Consider the following 18,747-nt stretch of genomic DNA (forward strand, 5'->3'; position numbering starts at 1 on the left):
ATCAAAAGCAGAGAGAAAAATTATAGTATTTTGATACAAATGGGATACCACACAGCAGTGAAAATGAATGAACTATAGTTATACAGAGTGTTGTGCCCGAGTTTTTGCGTCTGAGAGACCACCAAGGAGCCAAGCACTGATGGAATCACACGAGGGTTTATTTGACAAGCTTAAGCTTGGGCCCAAGTATACCCTACACAGTGGAGTAGGAACTTGGACCCCAAGCCAGATTATAGTTAGAGTTTTTAAAGGCAGAGTAGGGGTGGACTCAGCGATGGGTGAGGACAAAGGGGATTAGGGATGGCGTAAGTCTCTAAGGACTTTCGGAAAAAAGGTCTCCAGGACCTTGAGGGGCAAGCTATTGTTGGGAGAGAGGTTATTTATTACCAATAATAAAAATCCTCTCGTGAGACCCTTTAGATGTGTATCAGTGGGCCATATACTTGGGAATGATTCTCCACACTATCTTGGACATTTAAAGATAAAGTTTCCTAAAGGAATTGTTAAAGTAGACTTACAGGATTCTGGTCGGACCTGTCGGGGTAGGGGGTCGGTTAGGCTAGGATTGTTCTTAGCAAAACCTCAAGGTGAGGGCAGTTAAGTCCCTAGGGGAGAGCCATTCTGTCTGTTTCAAGGGCCTGTCAGTAGGTGAGGAATTATAATGATTTTCTTCTGCCTCTGTTTCCCATATCAGCTAAACTTGAGGTGGGATGGCCTTAATTTTCTCGGCCTCCACACAGAGTATGGGTAAACCCCAGAAACCTAATGCTGAGTGAAAGAAGCCAGTCACTAAAGGATAGAGACAACATGAAATCTTCACAAAATCTTCAGTGTTCGAAGATGGTGGCAATGTCCTTTTTTGGGGGAGGATTTCTAGATGGTAGTTACGTGAATGTCTGGTTTGTGATAAATTATTAGGCTCACTGTCTTTATTTTGTGCATTTTTCTATATGTGTATTACAGTCCACAATAAAAAAGGTTTTAGGGGCGCCTGGGTGGCTCAGTGGGTTAAAGCCTCTGCCTTGGGCTCAGGTCATGATCTCAGGGTCCTAGGATAGAGCCCAGCATTGGGCTCCCTGCTCAGCGGGGAGCCTGCTTCTCCCCACCCCTGCCTGCCTCTCTGCCTACTTGTGATCTTTGTCAAAGAAATAAATAAAAATCTTAAAAAAAAAAAAAAAAAAAAAGACTGAGGGGAAAAATCTTTAATGTGAAATTATAAACTTATGATTAAAAAACCCGATATTCTTGGTATGTCCCCTGTTAAGAGCTGACAAGTGATGCCAGTGGCAAAAACCTGGGTTTCATGGAGAAATAACCCTATTCCTGGTTTAGGGCAATAACATTCAAGGTAAGCCCAAGCAACTCTGTATTTCAGAAAGCAAGGACACGCTCAGACTAATAGGGTCATGTCAAATAGATGCATCTTAAGAGGTTCCTACTGGTCAAACTTAGGATAATTCAGTACCAAAAACAAAAAAGGTTTAAACTGATTGTAAAATATCACTTATATAAAATCTTAAAGTCCACAGTAACTTAGAAAAAGACCAGAAAGTAAAAGGACAAAATCTTACAGAGGAACACCAGATAATAACCCAGGTGGTGGATATATGGGGGTCATCATACAGTCTTTCAACCCATGTTAAAAAATACTGGGGTGGCTCAGTTGTTAAGTGTCTGCCTTCGGCTCTGGTCATGATTCCAGGGTCCTGGGATCAAGCCCCACATCAGGCTGCCGGTTCAGTGGGAAGCCTGACTGTCCCTCTCCCACTTCCCTTGACTGTGTTCCCTCTCTCTGTCAAATAAATAAACAAAATCTTAAAAAAAAAAGAAAAGTGTTTACTTAAAAAAAAAATACTGGGAGGAAAATCAATGACATTAAAAAAATTAAGTGGGGGACTATTCTAAATTAAGAAGCTAAAGAGATAAACACATTATAAAACTCTGACTCAATTCTGGTTTAAAAACTGGTCACAGAGGTGCCTGGGTGGCTCAGTCGTTTTAGAGTCTGCCTTCAGCCCAGGTCATGATCCCGGGGTTCTGGGATCAAGCCTGGAGTTGGGCTCCCTGCTCCTTGGGAAGGCTGCTTCTCCCTCACCTCCCCACTTGTGCTCTGCCTCGCTATCTTTGTCTCTCTCAAAAAAATAAAATAAAATAAAATAAAAAATCCTAGAAACAAACAGAAGAAGTGGCTGTCCCTGGATAGAGGGCGACGGACAAGGTGGCCCCTGGCACCAACAGTCTTTGTATGAATTAGAAAAGAGCATCTCCTCTGGCTGCTGACCTGGGCAATGGGGCTCCTCCCACTTGGTCGTGGCAGGGAACAGCTCTCACTTGCACTCCTGGCTGAGTACTACAGTACTGGGCATGATCTTCTGAGGATAGAGCTTTAGGTACACTACCTCTTCTGTCTAAAGGATGTGATCTGTATTAACTGAAAATTTTCTTAGTTTCAGTATTCTACTGTTCTTCACAAATTTACAACTATTTCACCTCTGCAGACTAGAAGCCGGGGGGAAGAGTGTAAAAGGGGAAGGACTTATTTGGTTTTTTTGGGGACACTTCAATTTTTTAGAAAATTATAGTTTTTTTTTTTGTTTTTTGGTTTTTAATTTGACAGAGAGATCACAAGCAGGCAGAGAGGCAGGCAGAGAATGGAAGAAAAGCAGGCTCCCTGCTGATCAGAGAGCCCAATGCGGGGCTCGATCCCAGGACCCTGCGATCATGACCTGAGCTAAAGGCAGAGGCTTTAACCCACTGAGCCACCCAGGCGCCCCTATAGTTATCATTTTTATGATAAACACTAAAGAAAACATTTCCATGCACTTCTCCAAACAGGCAGAGTGGATGCAGAACACTTTTTGCTACAAATAAAGGGAAGAAAATGTCTTTTAACAACCTGACCAGAACATGTAGTATCAATGCTCAGAATTAACAAAGCACCTTAATTCCATAACCATGCAGCACCCAGAAAGTCTGCATATGACTAAAATTAGAACTCTTCTAACAGGATCATTAAAGGAAACATAATGCTAAATGAAATAAGCCAGTCACCAAAGGACAAATACTGTGTTATTATTCTACTATTATGAAGTTTCTGGAGTAGTCAAATTCAGAGAGACAGAAAGTAGAAGTGTATGTCCCAGGGGCGGGGGGTGCAGGGGTGGGGGATAAGGAGTTACTGTTTATGTGAACAGTTTCAATTTGGGAAGATGAAAATATTCTAGAGATGGTGGGGATGGTTGTGCAAAAATGTGGAGATAATTAATGCCATTGATCTGTATACTTAAAAATAGTATAAACCGTAGATTTTTATATTATGTGTATTTCACTACAGTAAGAAAAACAAAAGGCATGTGGTGTACTTACACATTCAAATCATAATAATTCTTCAAATGAATTATCTCCTCAATATACCCATTTGCGACATCTGGAAATCTGGCTTCCTGAAAAGGAATAAAAACATTATTTTTCATCCACTAGAATGCTTTCAAATTGCAATAAAAATCAGATGGCAAAAAGTAAAATAACTCAAGACGAGAAAGAGACTGTAAGGCAAGTCTGTGCCCAGACTTAATGCGTCTACATGGAGTGTGGACTCCAGAAAGGACCCTAGAGATTACCTGGTCCTCTGCCACTTTGCGTATCTGTTCTTCACTCTTTCAAATAACACTGAACACCTCTGCCCAGGCCAAAGGAGTCCAAAAAGGAGAAAGCGCTACCTCTTAACATGCACATAAGCTTGTGTGCCAGATAAAAACACCCAGGGGAAAAGGGCTGAAAGCCTGTTCAAAAGCAATGAGCAGCTGAGTCGGAATCCACAGCCCTGCATCACACTCTGCATCAGGGATATCCAACAGAATTTCAAACAGTGATGGAAATGTTCTATTCTGTGCTTTCCAGTATGGTAGCTCTCTGGACCCAAGTGACTACCAGGCACTTTAAATGTGACTAGTGCCACTGGAAACGGAATTTTAACTTTTATCTAGTTTTAAGGCACTTAAACAGGTACGTGAAACCACCACACTGGACAGTGCAGCTCTAGGTAATCTTATTCTTCAGAGTCTTTCTTCTGTTTTATGTATCCAGCTCTAGATCCCTGATGAAAACAAAGTGCCCCCACCACCCTGCTGTGACTTTGCAGTAAAAGAAAACCTAGTACATTTAGTGTAATTATTCACTTAAATAAAATAAAACTTACTGTTTCTTTCACTAAAAGTGCAACGAGTTCTTGATCTACCTCAGTAGCTTCCTGCCCCCAAAGGTTTTCCAAATTAGGCTCCTGAGATCCTTGGAGTGGGAAGGCTGGCCCTGGCTCTTCATCATCTATTGCTAATTGTTGGTCTTCGAGCTCTCCTAGAGGATGGGCAGGCTGAGGAGAAGAGGGGCCTGGAATCCCATCCTGTTGGGGTTCTGGTCTTGGAAAAGCCGGTCTTGGAAAAGTAAGTCCCGGGGGTTCATGCTGATACAACAATGGGCCCAGTTCTGCTTCAGGCTGCCGCTCCTGAGGAACAACCTGGTTTGTTATCTCACGGGGCTGTTGGTTTAGGGACTGGAAGTAAGGATGGTCTAACCAGCAGTCTTCTTCGATGGCCTGATCATCCAGGATAGCAGTTGATTCTTCAAGGTTTGATAAAAGCTCTGTCTCTGAATCTTCAGATGACTGGTTCTGAGTGTCCAGAGGATCGCTGTCTGGTGAAAGACGGCTACCTTCTTCCAAGATAACGATTTTCTGCTCTGACCTCGGGTTGATGATGTCATTTGCTGTTTGGTTATGACTTGGTCCAGGTTTGGGTTCTCTTTCTGTTTGGCCACTTGGCTTAATGAATTCAGAAACTCCAGGAGGCCCAAGATCCAGAAATTCACCGTAGTCATCCTCAGAATCATCCTGCGCCCCAGAATCAAACAATGAGCTGTTACACACTGAAAAATAGCCGTTCTTATCTGATTCAAAGGCTGCTCTAGACTTTTTAGGCCTTTCTTCTCCCAATCTTTTGAGATCTTGCCACTGGGCAGCTGGTTTGATGAGATTGGGTCGTGATGTCTGAGGTTTATTTGTCTAAGAAAAAATGAAATTTTAATAATAATTCAATTTCTTTCCTAGACCTATGTCTCCTTGTGTAATTATGTTGAGCTCTGGAGACAGGACAGGAAAGAAACAAAACCCAAAACACCCTACCCCACAAAACCTATTCTTCTGAACATTTATCTTAACACTGGAATTTGATTCCAACTCTAAGAATCAACACAGCCATTCATAGACTGGAACCGGAGTTCTAGTTTGCTTATATAGTTACACATAATTTATATATAATAAAATTTATATATATAAAGTTTAAAATTTTATTTAAAATTATTAAAAATTTATAAAAATTTACATATATAGTTTATATAATTACAGCTATAATTTCGTCTGACACCACTAAAATGCAACTGCACTGCAGAGGAAATAATGAAAGAACAAGAAAACAGCAGAACAGGGACTGTTCAAAAAACAAGAAAACAATTTAAACCTCATCGGTAATTAGCAAAATTTAAATTAAAAAAGGATCTCCTCCACCCCCTCATACGACTGGCAGAGCTTTTAGTTAGATAAGTCAAAACACTGATAAGGATGTAGAAAAACTCTCAGGCTATCATTCACCGCTGCTAAATTGAGGAGAGCAATTTGGCATTACTGATTAAAAATACATATCCTTAGGATCTATCAGTATAACCTTTTCATATCTATTGTATAAACCCTTAATGGCACATATTTAATAATATTCACTGCCACACTGCTCAAAACATAAAAAGAAAAAAATCGGAGACATTCTACAGTTTATGCCCAAGAGAGTGGTTAAATTAAAATGCATGTCCAATTTTAAGGTAATGGAATATAGGTCCTCTGTCCCTTCTCTTCTCTGAAATCCCCCCAAATGAGACACTTAACTGAAAATCTTTGATGAAACCAGCAGACATGTGCAATCCCAAATCACAGCATATAAGAGAAGGAGCCAATAAATGCTGTGACCGAGGTAGAACTATAGATGTCTGGCAAGGAAGAGAAAACTTCAGAAAGGCAGAAAGTTTTCCAAAGATGGTGATGTGCCCCGGGAGGACAAGACCAGTGCCCTGTTTGGAACATGGGGACGGCCTCTTCACTGACAGAGTTTCTGAGGATCTTAGACTATGAGGGGACAAACACCTCTGTAGGGGGGCACATGTCGGGGGCACATGTCAGTGACACGGGATGGACAGAAACTTTGAAATGGGCTTCTCTGGAGCCAGCAATCTCTGCCAGGTCCTAAGAAGAGAACGCTAAATAAATAAAAGTCCATGTGCACAAACACTCCCTGCCTACGCACCTACACACACTCACACGTACCCACATACCCACCCGCCCTCTGGTAAGAGAGAACTCCCGCTACCCAACAACATTCCCTGAGCCTTTCCCCAACATAACTGCCTGGTCCAGGAGAAGTTCAATTGCATTCAAAGTTGAGTAATAAAAACCAACTAGAAACTACAGAAAGATACCCAACTTAAAAAAAAAAAAAAAAAAAAAGAAATGGCAGATGAATAACACAATTAGAAAGTTAGTACTACACAGCAGGTAAAATAATGACAAAACAGAAACAAAAACACAAATTAGTAATACAATAATTATTTCTTTAATATAAATGTTTTAAATCATGGTTGAGTAGAAATAAGATAATTGTCAAAAAATGGGAGATGAAGTAGCCAGGGGTCCAAAAATACACTTAAAGCTGATTAATCAACTGATAGGATGTAAGGACGGCATATGAAACTATAAAAGGTATACCAGAAGAACTAAAAAGAATAAAACTAAGGCTAAAAACCTTAAAAAAAAAAAAAAAAGTTTTCAAACTACCAGCTACACCACAGCCCCAAAATAAGTAAAAACAAAACCTCCAAGATGCAAGGAATATATAGTGAAACATTATTTTTTAAAAACAACTTAGTTATTTTTGAGAGAGAGCATGTGAGCCCATGAGCTGGGGAGAGAGGCAGAGGGAACCTCAAGCAGACCCCTTGTTGAATGTAGAGCCTAACAAGGCTTGAGCCCATGACCATGAAATCATGGTCCAGGCTGAAATCAAGTCAAATGCTTAACTGACTGAGCCACCCAGGTGTTCTTGAAAGATTATTTTTAAAAGAATAAAAATGTAAAGCAAAATAAATATTACAAGAGAACTAAAAACAAATGATAATAATCACATTTTAAATATAAATGAGGGGTGTGCCTTGCTAGCTCAGTCAGGGGAGTGAAGGACTCTTGATCTCAGGGTCATGAGTCTGAGCCCTACCCTGGATGCAGTGATTAAATAAATAATTTAATATGAACAAGATCAATTCTTCTATTAAATTTAAAAGTCTCTTTAAAAAGATCCCCTAAAGCAAAACCCAACCACACACTCACATATAACCAAGTTATTGGCACATTGATTCAGAAAGCACATGGGTAAAGACAAAAAAGTGGACTACTTCTTTAACCAACTGAGCCACCCAGGCGTCCCTGGACTACTTCTTTTTTTAAAAAAAATTTCATTTATTTATTTGACACAGAGAGAGAGATCACAAGTAGGCAGAGAGGCAGGCAGAGGGAGAGGGAGAAGCAGGCTCCCCGCTGAGTAGAGAGCCCGATGCGGGGCTTGATCCCAGGACTCTGAGATCATGACCTAAGCTGAAGGAAGAGGCTTAACCTGCTGAGCCACCCAGGCGCCCCTGGGCTTCTTTTTCTAGTAACAATATACTAGATCAACGCTTCTACTGAGTAAAAGCAGCAAACTTGGGTCAAAATATAAAAGCAACATCAAACATCTACTTGAAGGCCTCAGAGATATAGTGGGACAGAGACCAGGAAGTAGTAGTCCAGTAAAATAAGCCCCACACTGGGGTACTTTTCTCTTGTAGCTGCATTTGCTAATTCCAGACCCAGATGAAGAGGAGAAGATAAACAACACTTCCGACATCCTCACTGAGGAGCTATGGGCACCAAAGGTGGAATTTAGAACTCACCATGGGGAAGGGTTCTGGTAAATCTCAAGCTCGGGGTGAATTGGAGATGTGCTGGACCTCTCTGGAAATAAATCCTTGTTTGGAGAGTTTAATTCCATCTGAAATTGCTCGTTCCCCAACCATATTTGAAAAACAAATGTGAGGGGCACCTGGGTGGATCAGTCAGTTAAGCGTCTGCTTTCAGCTCAGGTAATGATCCCAGAGTCATGGGACTGAGCCCCGCATCTTGCTCCCTGCTCAGTGGGAAGTGTGCATCTCTCTTTGCTCCTCCCCTGCTCATACTCTCTCTCAAATAAATAAAATCTTAAAAAAAAAAAAAAAAGAAAGAAAGAAAAACAGGCTCAGAGGACACAGAGAGAAGAGGTTTAATTTTATTTAATACACTAAAAAAAAAACCTTAAAGAATTTATTTTGTAGGAAAGTGTCACAGAACAAAACTGGTATTAAAGTGACAGAAGGGGTGCCTGGGGTGGCTTGGTCCGCTAAGCATCCAACTCTTGGTTTTGGCTCAAGTTGTAATCTCAGGGTCCTGAGATCGAGCCCTGTGATGGGCTCCATGCTCAGTGCAGAGTTTGCTTGAGATTCTCTCTCCCTCTACCCCTCCCCCACTCTTCAAAATAAATCAATCTTCAAAAAAAGAAGAAGAAGAAGTGACAGAGGGGACACCTTGGGGTCTGGTTAAGTGTCCGACTCTTGATTTTGGCTCAGGTCCTAATCTCATGGTTGTTGAGTTTAAGCCCTGCATTGGGCTCCATGCTGGGTGTAAAGCTTACTTTAAAAACAAAACAAAACAGGGGCGCCTGGGTGGCTCAGTGGGTTAGGCCTCTGCCTTCGGCTCAGGTCGTGATCCTGGGGTCCTGGGATCGAGCCCCGTGTCGGGCTCTCTGCTCAGCGGGGAGTCTGCTTCCCCCTCCCCACCTCCCGCCTGTCTCTCTGCCTACTTGTGATCTCTGTCAAATAAATAAATAAAATCTTAATAAATAAATAAATAAATAAAAAATAAAAACAAAACAAAACAAAAGTGACAGAAAATCTAAACATGTTAATTACCACAAAGGAAGCTGAGACAGTTTCAAAGAACTGGCCCCCAACAAAAGCAATAGCCCAAATACCTATAGGGTAAATTCTATCAAATCTCTAACACGTAACTCTGATATTATTTAAAACAGTAATGTCAACACAAAGAAGAAGAAGAAAGAAAACTTCTAAATTCTTTTCATGAAATCAGAATCAATCACGTTTGTAAAAACACTGTCAAAGACAGCACAGGTGCACACATATACACCTACAGGCCACTCTCCCTCATAACAACTATGGAGAAAACCCTAAATAAAATCTTAGCAAATGGAATCCAAGGGCATATTACCATTACATTACAATACCATTACCAAGCAGAGTTGATCCAGAGATAGCAGAAAAATTTACATTAACAGATCGAAGAAAAATTATATGACAATCTCCACAGATGCTGAAATGGAATTTGACAGAATTCTATATTCACTAATAAAAACTTAAAGTAGATGGCTATTTCCGTAACATACTTTAAAAAATGGTATCTCAGCGTGCCTGGGTGGCTCAGTTAGTTAAGAGTCTGCCTTTGGCTCAGGTCATAATCACTGAATCCCAGGATCCAGCCTTGCATCAGGCTCCCTGCACAGGGAGGAGTCTGCTTCTCCCTCTCCCTCTGCTCCTCCCCTGCTCATGCTCTCTTTCTAATAAAAATCTTAAAAAAAAAAAAAAAAAAAAAAAAAAAAGATAACTCAAGCAAAAATCTACTACTCACTTAGCAAAGAAACATTAGTAAGTATTCCCATTTATGTCAGTGGATATTTTTCTCACTCCTACTCCTATTATTAAAATTTTTGAGAAGGCATTATTTAATATAATTAGACAAGATATAGACAGAAATAAAAGCTGGAAAGGAAGAAACTGCAAGTATTGTTATTTGCAGGTAGATCAGCTGCCATCCCTTGAGAGGGTCATAGGATCAACTGAAAAACAACTACAGACAATAAAGATAAGGTGAAATTAATATAAAATTAATATAAAAACCACCACACTTCTAAATTAAAAAAAAAAAAAAATGGTTAGAAAGTACAGTGGAGGGCGCCTGGGTGGCTCAGTGGGTTAAGCCGCTGCCTTCGGCTCAGGTCATGATCTCCGGGTCTTGGGATCGAGTCCCGCATCGGGCTCTCTGCTCAGCAGGGAGCCTGCTTCCTCCTCCTCTCTCTACCTGCCTCTCTGCCTACTTGTGATCTCTCTCTGTCAAACAAATAAATAAAATCTTAAAAAAAAAAAAAAAAAGAAAGTACAGTGGAAGAAAAGATACCATTTACAAAAGTGACAGAAAAGATAAAATAACTAGGAAGAAACTTAAAAAATGTTTAACATTTAAACTGAAAAAAAAAAAAAAATCAAAATGCTCTAGCTGAGGGATATAAAGGAAGGATAGGCCAAATGGAACAGAAGTTAGAAAGGGTCGGTATTATAAAAAATTGTTAAGTTTAACAATAATGTTGGTTTGGAATTCCATCATCAAGCTACCTACTGGAATTAGAAAAGCTGTGCTCAAAATTTATACAAAAGTATTAAGCACAAAGATATACAGGATGATTCTGAAAAAAGTAGAGTAAAAAGGGGAGATGAACGCTACAAGAAGGATTTAGTAATTGCAACAGTACAGACCGGTGCAAAAACAGCAATAATGCAGAAGTTGAGAAACTGACCAAACATTGGCTTCTAAAGTTATGGGGGCATCAGTCAGGGCAGAAAGGGGCTATTCTCAGAGATGCACGACCACAGCACACACAGAGCCACAGTGCAACAGAAATGGTGCTCTCAGCTGTCCTATGAGGTCCCAACAACCACTAGCACAGGGCCGAAGAATCAGATCACTAACTTGCAATAATGCCTCATCATGGTAGGTTTAAGAAAACTCACTTCTGTCAGGATGACATCATCATCCAGGTCCTCATCGTCGTGTTGCTGAGGAGCCGGGGTGACCAGCATAGGAACCCCTTCCTCATCAGAGGAGTCAGATATGGTGATGGGTCCATCTCTGAGATTGATCCAGTCTAAAAGGAGGCAGAGAACATGGTTACCAGGAGATGAGCGTGATCTTCAGTCTTTTAATTCAATTTTGGCATGAAAAGGGTCAAGCCTAAAGCCGAATTCATGGCTACTGGTGTGTTAGCTTATCTCCTCAAGCAGCACACACGCACAAATATTAACAGCTAGGTTTCTGTGGTAAGCCTTACCAGTAATACATTTTGGGAAGCAATAGAGAAAATCTGACAACGTTTTATCAACCTTTTCTTATACTAGGTCTGAGAAATCTGTCGGTAAAATCCTGACTGCCAGTTTTTAAAAAGTGAAATCATGGTCTCCCACCTCATCTCTACTCTTTCCAGGGAATAAAACATTGTTTTATTATTCAACTGACTAATCTGAAAAAACTTTCACTCAAAACTAGTTAAATTTTCATTTAATTTGTTCACCTTAGACATAAACTTTAGATACAATTTATACACAGTTCAATATTTCAAAAACCCATTTATCATCTATGACTGTAAACAACAGAAACATCCTAATTTCTTTTTATTTTTAAATTTTATTATTTTTTAAGATTTGAGAAAGAGAGAGCATGGGAACGTGAGTGAGTGCTGGAGCAGGTGAAGGACAGAAGGAGAGGGAGAAGAGAAGCAGATTCCCCGCTGAGCATGGAACCCAATGTGGGGCTCAAACTCAGGACTCTGAAATCATGACCTGAGCCAAAATCAAGAGTTGGGTATGTGACTGACTGAGCCACCTAGGTGCCCCATCCTTTTAAGTACAACTAGAGTTGAGCTATCTGGATACAGTAATTATGTTGGAAGTTTCTAACTCCTTTTATTTGTTTGAAAACAGAGCATGCTGGGGCACCTGGGTGGCTTGGTAGTTAAGCATCTGCCTTTGGCTTGGGTCATGATCCCAGGGTTCTGGGATCGAGCCTCACATCAGGCTCCCTGTTTGGGGGGAGGCCTGCTGCTCTCTCTCCCACTCCCCCTGCTTATGTCCCCCCCCCCGTCAAATAAATAAATAAATAAATAAATAAATAAATAAATATCTTGCAGAAAATGGTACTTAAAAAAAATAGAGCATGTCTATTAATTACTGGATAACAGAAACTGTTAATTTTTTTCTGCCTGGCTCATGGAAACATTAAAGGTTAAAACAGGTAAAAAAGAGCAAATGCATTTGAGAGTCCTAGGTTGGGGTGGGGGGACACAGTGGGGAAAGAGGCACCATCAGTTACAAATGTTGAAATTTCTCCATTAAAGCTCTAATATCTTTCTCAAGGCAGATGCCTCATTTATTTTTACAGTATTCAACAATTTGAAAAGCAATCTAAAGTCAATTATCTCACTTCATCCCTGTAACAGAGCTGTGGTGAGCCATGGACAGCAGTCTGTTGAATCTAAGGTATAACTACCCGGGTTCAAGTTTCCGCTCCACCATATGAAAGCCGCGGGATGCTATTACCTAACTTCCTCAAGCATCCACTTCCTCAACATTAAAAAAAGTTAACGATGATGGCTTGAGGGGAGAAGGCTCACACCCCCAGCCTGCAGGGTGGACAGCCAACCAGAAGTAGCCCAATTCATGACAGAATTCCACATTTTCCTGAATGCTCCCAATCATTATATTCCTTTGGTTATTTTCTGATACTGAATAATTTTTGTTGTTGTTTTTACAATTTTGTTTAATTTTCTTTGGAAGAATCTAATTGGCTTTATTAAGCAATTCTTGATTTGGGCAACACCCCACCTAGCAAGCAGAATGGAGCGTTGGACAACTTTGTCTAATTTTACCACTGGTTTTGAAGAGAATCTGTCAAGCTCAGTCAGCCATTCCAAAAAAACCCACCCGGTGGAGGTCCACTATGAAGGGACACTAAGGAAGAGGCACCAGGCACAGGGTCAAGAGAGTGCCAGTGCCAGTGCCACAGCATAATGAACAAGCCTCGGGCTACCTTCTATTGCTTCGCTCCCAGAATGCTGGCAGTCTCTGATTCCTGAGGCAGGAAATGTACATTCCTCTCTGCAAGAACTGGCCCAAAAATAGAACACTTCCTGACACCCTTGGAAAACCCAATGAAAAATCTGGCTTGAAACCTATCGTCTCAGAGTGGAAGCCCAATGGTTGACAAGATTATTCCCCAACACACCATATATAAATACATTAGCCTTTAAAAAATTAAAGTATAACAAAATCCATTAACCAAATGTCAAACTCCATAAATTAATCAAAAGGCCCATACCGGAGGGACCATCACCAAGGTCAGTAAATACATTTCTAGCACATTAATAGTCTCCTAGCTCCACAGACTAGTTCTGCTTGTTTTTTGAGTATACATTCATTCCTGGCTTTCTTGCAAATACCAGGCCCACGCATCCATGCTATGGCATGTCCTGTAGCTCTCTGCTGTATGTAATCCACTATGTGACTCTATCGCAGGATATTTATTTTTCTGTCAATGGCCATTTGGGTTGGTTCCAATCTTGGCTATTTTGGATAACACGGTCTTGAACACTCTTTTTTTTTTTTTTTTTTAAAGAGAGAGAGGGAGAAAGAACCTTAAGTAGGCTCCATGCCCAGCACGGAACCCAACTTGGGCTTGATCCCACAGCCGATTATCATGATCTGAGCCAAAATCAAGAGTTGCACACTTAACTGACTGAGCCACCTAGATGCCCCTTAATGCTATCTTTAACACTCTTATGCATGTCTCTTGGTATACTCATTTCAGTTGGGTACATTCTAGGAGGGAAGTGCTAAACCATAGGGAAAGCATATGTTCAATTTCAGCGCACACCACCAAATAATTTTCTCAACTGTGCTAATATACACTCCTGCCAGCAGCGTGGGGTGGGATGGTACCTGTACTTCATGTCCTTAGTGGAACATAGCCATGCTCATTCATTTATACATCATCTATAGCTGCTTTCATCTTACAATGGTATAGCTGAGTAACTGCCAGACAGCAGTAAGACTTCCCAGACAAAAACAGTGACTATCTGACTTTCAAAAGTTGGTGGAGTCCTCATTTATTCAGTTTTCTTCAAACATGATATTAGGTGCATCTCATAAGCTTCAACAATTTGTATTTTCATTATCACACAATTCAAAATATTTTTATTTCCACTGTGATTTCTTTTTTGAACCGCAAGTCATTCTGAAATGTATTCCTAAGTTCCACACATAGAGGAATTTTCTAATTATATTTCTGTAATTGATTTACAACTTAATTCCAACATGGTTAGAGAATATAAGCTATATGATTTCAATCCTCTGAAACCTGGATTTTGTTTTGTGGTTCAAAATGGCCAAATTTTGTTTAATACGTTGGGTGCAATACTCCATTTATGTCTATTATGTCAAATTTGTTGATCGTGTTCTATACTCACACCAATGTCTGTGTATGCTTGCTCTGTCAGTTAATGAAAGAAACATGCTTAAAATCTCCATTATAATTGTGGATTTATCAATTTCTCCTTTTAGTTCTGTTCATTTTTGCTTTGTGTATTTTTACAACATGTTACTGAGTGTACAGAGATTAGAACTGTTTTATCTTTCCAGTGCACTGACCCCTTTATCATTATAAACTCTTTATTTATTAATACTTCTGGCTGAAGTGTCCACCTTATCTGACAATACACAGACATACCATCTCTTTTTTGTGCTATTTGCATAACCTGTCTTTTTTTTGTTCCTGTACTTTTAACCTTTATTTTACCTTCATTTTTTAAAAAAAATTTTATTTATTTATTTGACAGAGAGACATCTGAAGTAGGCAGAGAGGCAGGCAGAGAGAGGGAAGCAGGCTCTCTGCTGAGCAGAGAGCCTGATATAGGACTCGATTCCAGGACCCTGAAATCATAACCTGAGCTGAAGGCTGAGGCTTAACCCACTAAGCCACCCAGGCACCCGACCATTACCTTCATTTTTTTTTTCCTTTTCTTTTTTTTAAAATCTTTTTTAAAAAATTTATTTATTTCAGAGAGAGACAGTGAGAAAGAGCATGAGCGAGGAGAAAGTCAGAGGGAGAAGCAGACTCCCCATGGAGCTGGGCGCCTGATGCGGGACTTGATCCCGGGATTCCGGGATCATGACCTGAGCCGAAGGCAGTCGTCCAACCAACTGAGCCACCCAGGCGTTCCCATTACCTTCATTTTTAAGCCTATCTTTACTGGGTATGGAATTCTTGCAATTGAATACTACACGGCAATTAAAAAGGATTTAATTTAATGCAACATGGCAGAATCTCAAAACATCACACTGCACAGAAAAATTCAGGCATAAAGAATATAGACTGTATGGTTCCATTTATATGAAACTACATAGTGACAAAAAACAGATCAGTAGTTTCCCTAGGCTGAGAGTAGGGTGAGGACTGGCTGCAGACTGGACATAAAGGAACCTTTCTAGGAAGACAGAAATGTCCCACATCATGAATAAAGGGGGTGATTACATGGGTATTTTCATTTTTCAAAGCTCACTGAACTATATCCTTAAAATGTGTGCATTTAAGTAAATTATACCTCATAAAGCAGATTTAAAAATAAAGAAATCTACAGGAGCTGGCACTATAAAAATTATTAATATGGCTCATAAAAGCAAAACTCTGCAATCCTGAAAAAAATCCTCATGCAGTGTGCAAAATACACAAAACTTGTCTAACAGAAAAATATACCTCCAAAGTGATTAATTTCCCCAAAGGAATTAGTTGTTCTGAAACCCTGTTCAAGTATATTTAAAACCCAGTTAAAAGACAACTACAACATTAATTTGATATACATGTTTAAAAGATTTGGAAACAATCCCATATACAAATTATAGCTAAGATTTAAAACTTTCTGACTCGTAATAAATTACGGCTCTCTTACTACCAAGCTAGAATAAACTCTTCGTAAAATCCTTAAAAAGTAGTGCTTCTTTTGCATTAATAATTTGCATAGTTTAAGCATTTTATTTTTCTATTTGCTTAATAAAATCTGTTCAACTTTAGGGATGCCTGGGTAGCTCTGTGGGTTGGGCCTCTGCCTTCTGCTCAGGTCATGATCCCTGTTCCCGGGATTGAGCCCCGCATTGGGCTTTCTGCTCAGCAGGGAGCCTGTTTCCCTTCCTCTCTCTCTGCCTGCTTCTCTGCCTGCTTGTGATCTTTCTCTGTCAAATAAATAAATAAAATCTTTTAAAAAAAAATTTGCTCAACTTTAAATATTCTCTGAAAGCCAAATGTATATAATTTACCCTCTGCTGGGAAAAAAATAATCTTCATAAGCACAAAATATTATCAATGGGAAGAAAACCTCAAAAAATATATAGTACAATTTCTTCCATGGAAATTAAAAAAAAAAAAAAAGATTATACTTATTTGAGAATGTGTATGCACTCAAGTGGGGAGGGGGAGTGACACAGGGTGGGAGAATTAGCCTCCTCACTGAGCAGGGAGCCCAACTTGGGACTTGATCCCAGGACCCCAAGATGGTGACCTGAACAGACACTTCACTGTCTGAGTCATCCAGGAGCCCCCTTCCATGGAATTTATACTTGCAAAAAATACTTTTCCTACTCAGCAGCATGAATTTTTTCCTTTCAGCCTGGTTGTAAATGTAAATTCTGATTTGAAAGGAAATTTCACATGCATTTAGGAATGTTACAGATATGCAGGCTCCCTTCCCTTCTTCTTTTTTCTTTTATTTTTTTTTTAAGATTTTATTTATTTATTTGAGAGAGAGACAGTGAGAGAGAGCATGAGAGGCGAGAAGGTCAGAGGGAGAAGCTGCTCCCATGGAGCTGGGAGCCTGATGCGGTACTCGATCCTGGGACTCCAGGACCGTGACCTGAGCCGAAGGCAGCTGCTTAACCGACTGAGCCACCCAGACGCCCTCCCTTCCCTTTTTGAATCAATGAACTTCCCCAAATTTTAAACACTGTACAATGAAAGAATATATATTCTAAAATTCCCTACTTTAGGCAATCAGAATCTTTTGGGGAAAAAAATTAAGCATCATATGAAGGGACAAAAATGCTGTAGCAGCACTTTCGGATCATACAGGCCTGGAAAAGCACTCCTTTGAAGACCCCATTCCTTCAAAAACGGAACTGTCACAATTCCCACACTCCCACCTCCTAAGATCCAATGACTGCACATTCACAGCTTATTGTGGCTTGCTCATTAATAGCTTAATAATCCACTTGTGATGAAAGATTCTTAAAACTTCATTCATGCCAGTATGTGTCACCATCTGACACAAAATTCCAGTCTAATGAGCCCATTACACCAGATGTTCTGAGGTCTAAAAATGAAATGTCTCTGGGGTCCACATGGTGCAAAACAGGTTCATTTCAAAGAAACTATGACTACACCATAAAGAGAAAAAGCAATAATAAAAGGGAGAAAGTGAGAACAAACACTTACCTTGTCCCCTGTGGCAGTGAAAGTTGTTCAAATGAATTACTTCTTCATTATTGTTTCCCTCTGCCATTTTCAAATGCAGACGTACACGTACGTGCTTGCTAATATCTAAACATGGTGGCTATCTGTTCAAAAGGGTCTGAAAAAAAAAACACATTAAGAATGAGGGACTGTCAGAACTCTTCCCTCATATTTGAAGGTAGCATTCTAAGCTTATGGTGAAACCACTGAAGGGAAAAATAAAAGAATGCGTAACTGAAAAGCTGATGGGTGGGGGGAGAAGAATAATTTAAAAAAATAACCAATTATTGTAAAAGAACATAACCTATTATTGTAAAAGAACAGAGGAATAAAGCATCAAAGAACAAATGGAACACATAAAGAATAAAATAAACTTAAAAACTCAATCACAGCAACCTATGGAATGGGAGAAAATATTTGCAACTCATAGTAGCTTGTAAGGGGTTAAAATCCAAAATATACAAAGAACTTCCACGACTCGATAGCCAAAAGCAAACAATCCAATTTTAAAATGGGCAACGGACCTAGATAGACATTTTTCCAATAAGATACTCAATTGGACTACAGGTACATGAAAAGGTGCTCATTATCACTAATCACCAGGGAAATGCAAATCAAAACCAAGAGTGATGGCCTCCCCCTTGTTAGAAAAAGGTAAAGAGATAACAAATGCTGGCAAGGATGCAGACAAAAGATAGCCCTCGTACACTACTGGAGGGAATGTAAATTCCCTTCATGCAAACTAGTATGGGGGTGCATCAAAAAATTTTAAAAAGGGCACCTGGGGGCTTAGTCAGTTAAGCCTCTGCCTTTGGCTCACTTCATGATCCCAGGGTACTGGGACGGAGCCCTGCATTGGGATCCCTGATCAGTGGAGAGTCTGCTTCTCCCTCTGCCTCACTTGTGCTTTTCTCTCAAATATATTTAAAACAAACAAACAAATAACTCCCCAAAATTAAAAATAAAACTACCATATGATCCAGCAATTCCATTTCTGGGTATGTATCTGAAGGAAAAGAAATCACTAATGTTGAAGAGTATCTGCACCCCATGTTCGCTGCAGCATTATTTACAACAGCCAAGATGTGGACACAGTCCAAGTGTTCATTCAGTGAATGGGTAAAGAAAATAGAGGGGCAGGCAACTGGGTAGTTCAGTTAAGTGTCCAACTCTTGGTTTCAGCTCAGGTCATGATCTCAGGGTCCTGAGAATGAGCCCTGCGTTGGGCTCTGCACTATACGTGGAATCTG

At 40.0% G+C, this 18,747-nt stretch overlaps 1 protein-coding gene across 3 annotated transcripts in view; it reads right to left on the reverse strand.

The window, feature by feature from the left end:
* RNF216 (ring finger protein 216) overlaps nt 1–18,747 on the reverse strand; it is a 143,921-nt gene that overhangs the window by 110,404 nt on the left and 14,770 nt on the right. For 2 of the 3 annotated variants that reach the window (XM_044233865.1, XM_044233866.1), the window contains exons 2-5: nt 17,480–17,615; nt 10,960–11,093; nt 4,199–5,056; nt 3,367–3,443 (exon numbers count right to left, since the gene is read on the reverse strand). In XM_044233865.1, the coding sequence (XP_044089800.1) occupies nt 3,367–3,443; nt 4,199–5,056; nt 10,960–11,093; nt 17,480–17,546 (1,136 nt within the window). In that variant the 5' untranslated portion in view covers nt 17,547–17,615. The remainder of the gene's footprint in view (nt 1–3,366; nt 3,444–4,198; nt 5,057–10,959; nt 11,094–17,479; nt 17,616–18,747) is intronic. The other variant, XM_044233867.1, reaches the window with a different exon arrangement.

This window comes from Neovison vison, chromosome 14 (genome assembly GCF_020171115.1).
Source record: "Neovison vison isolate M4711 chromosome 14, ASM_NN_V1, whole genome shotgun sequence".
Taxonomy (NCBI): Eukaryota; Metazoa; Chordata; class Mammalia; order Carnivora; family Mustelidae; genus Neogale; species Neogale vison.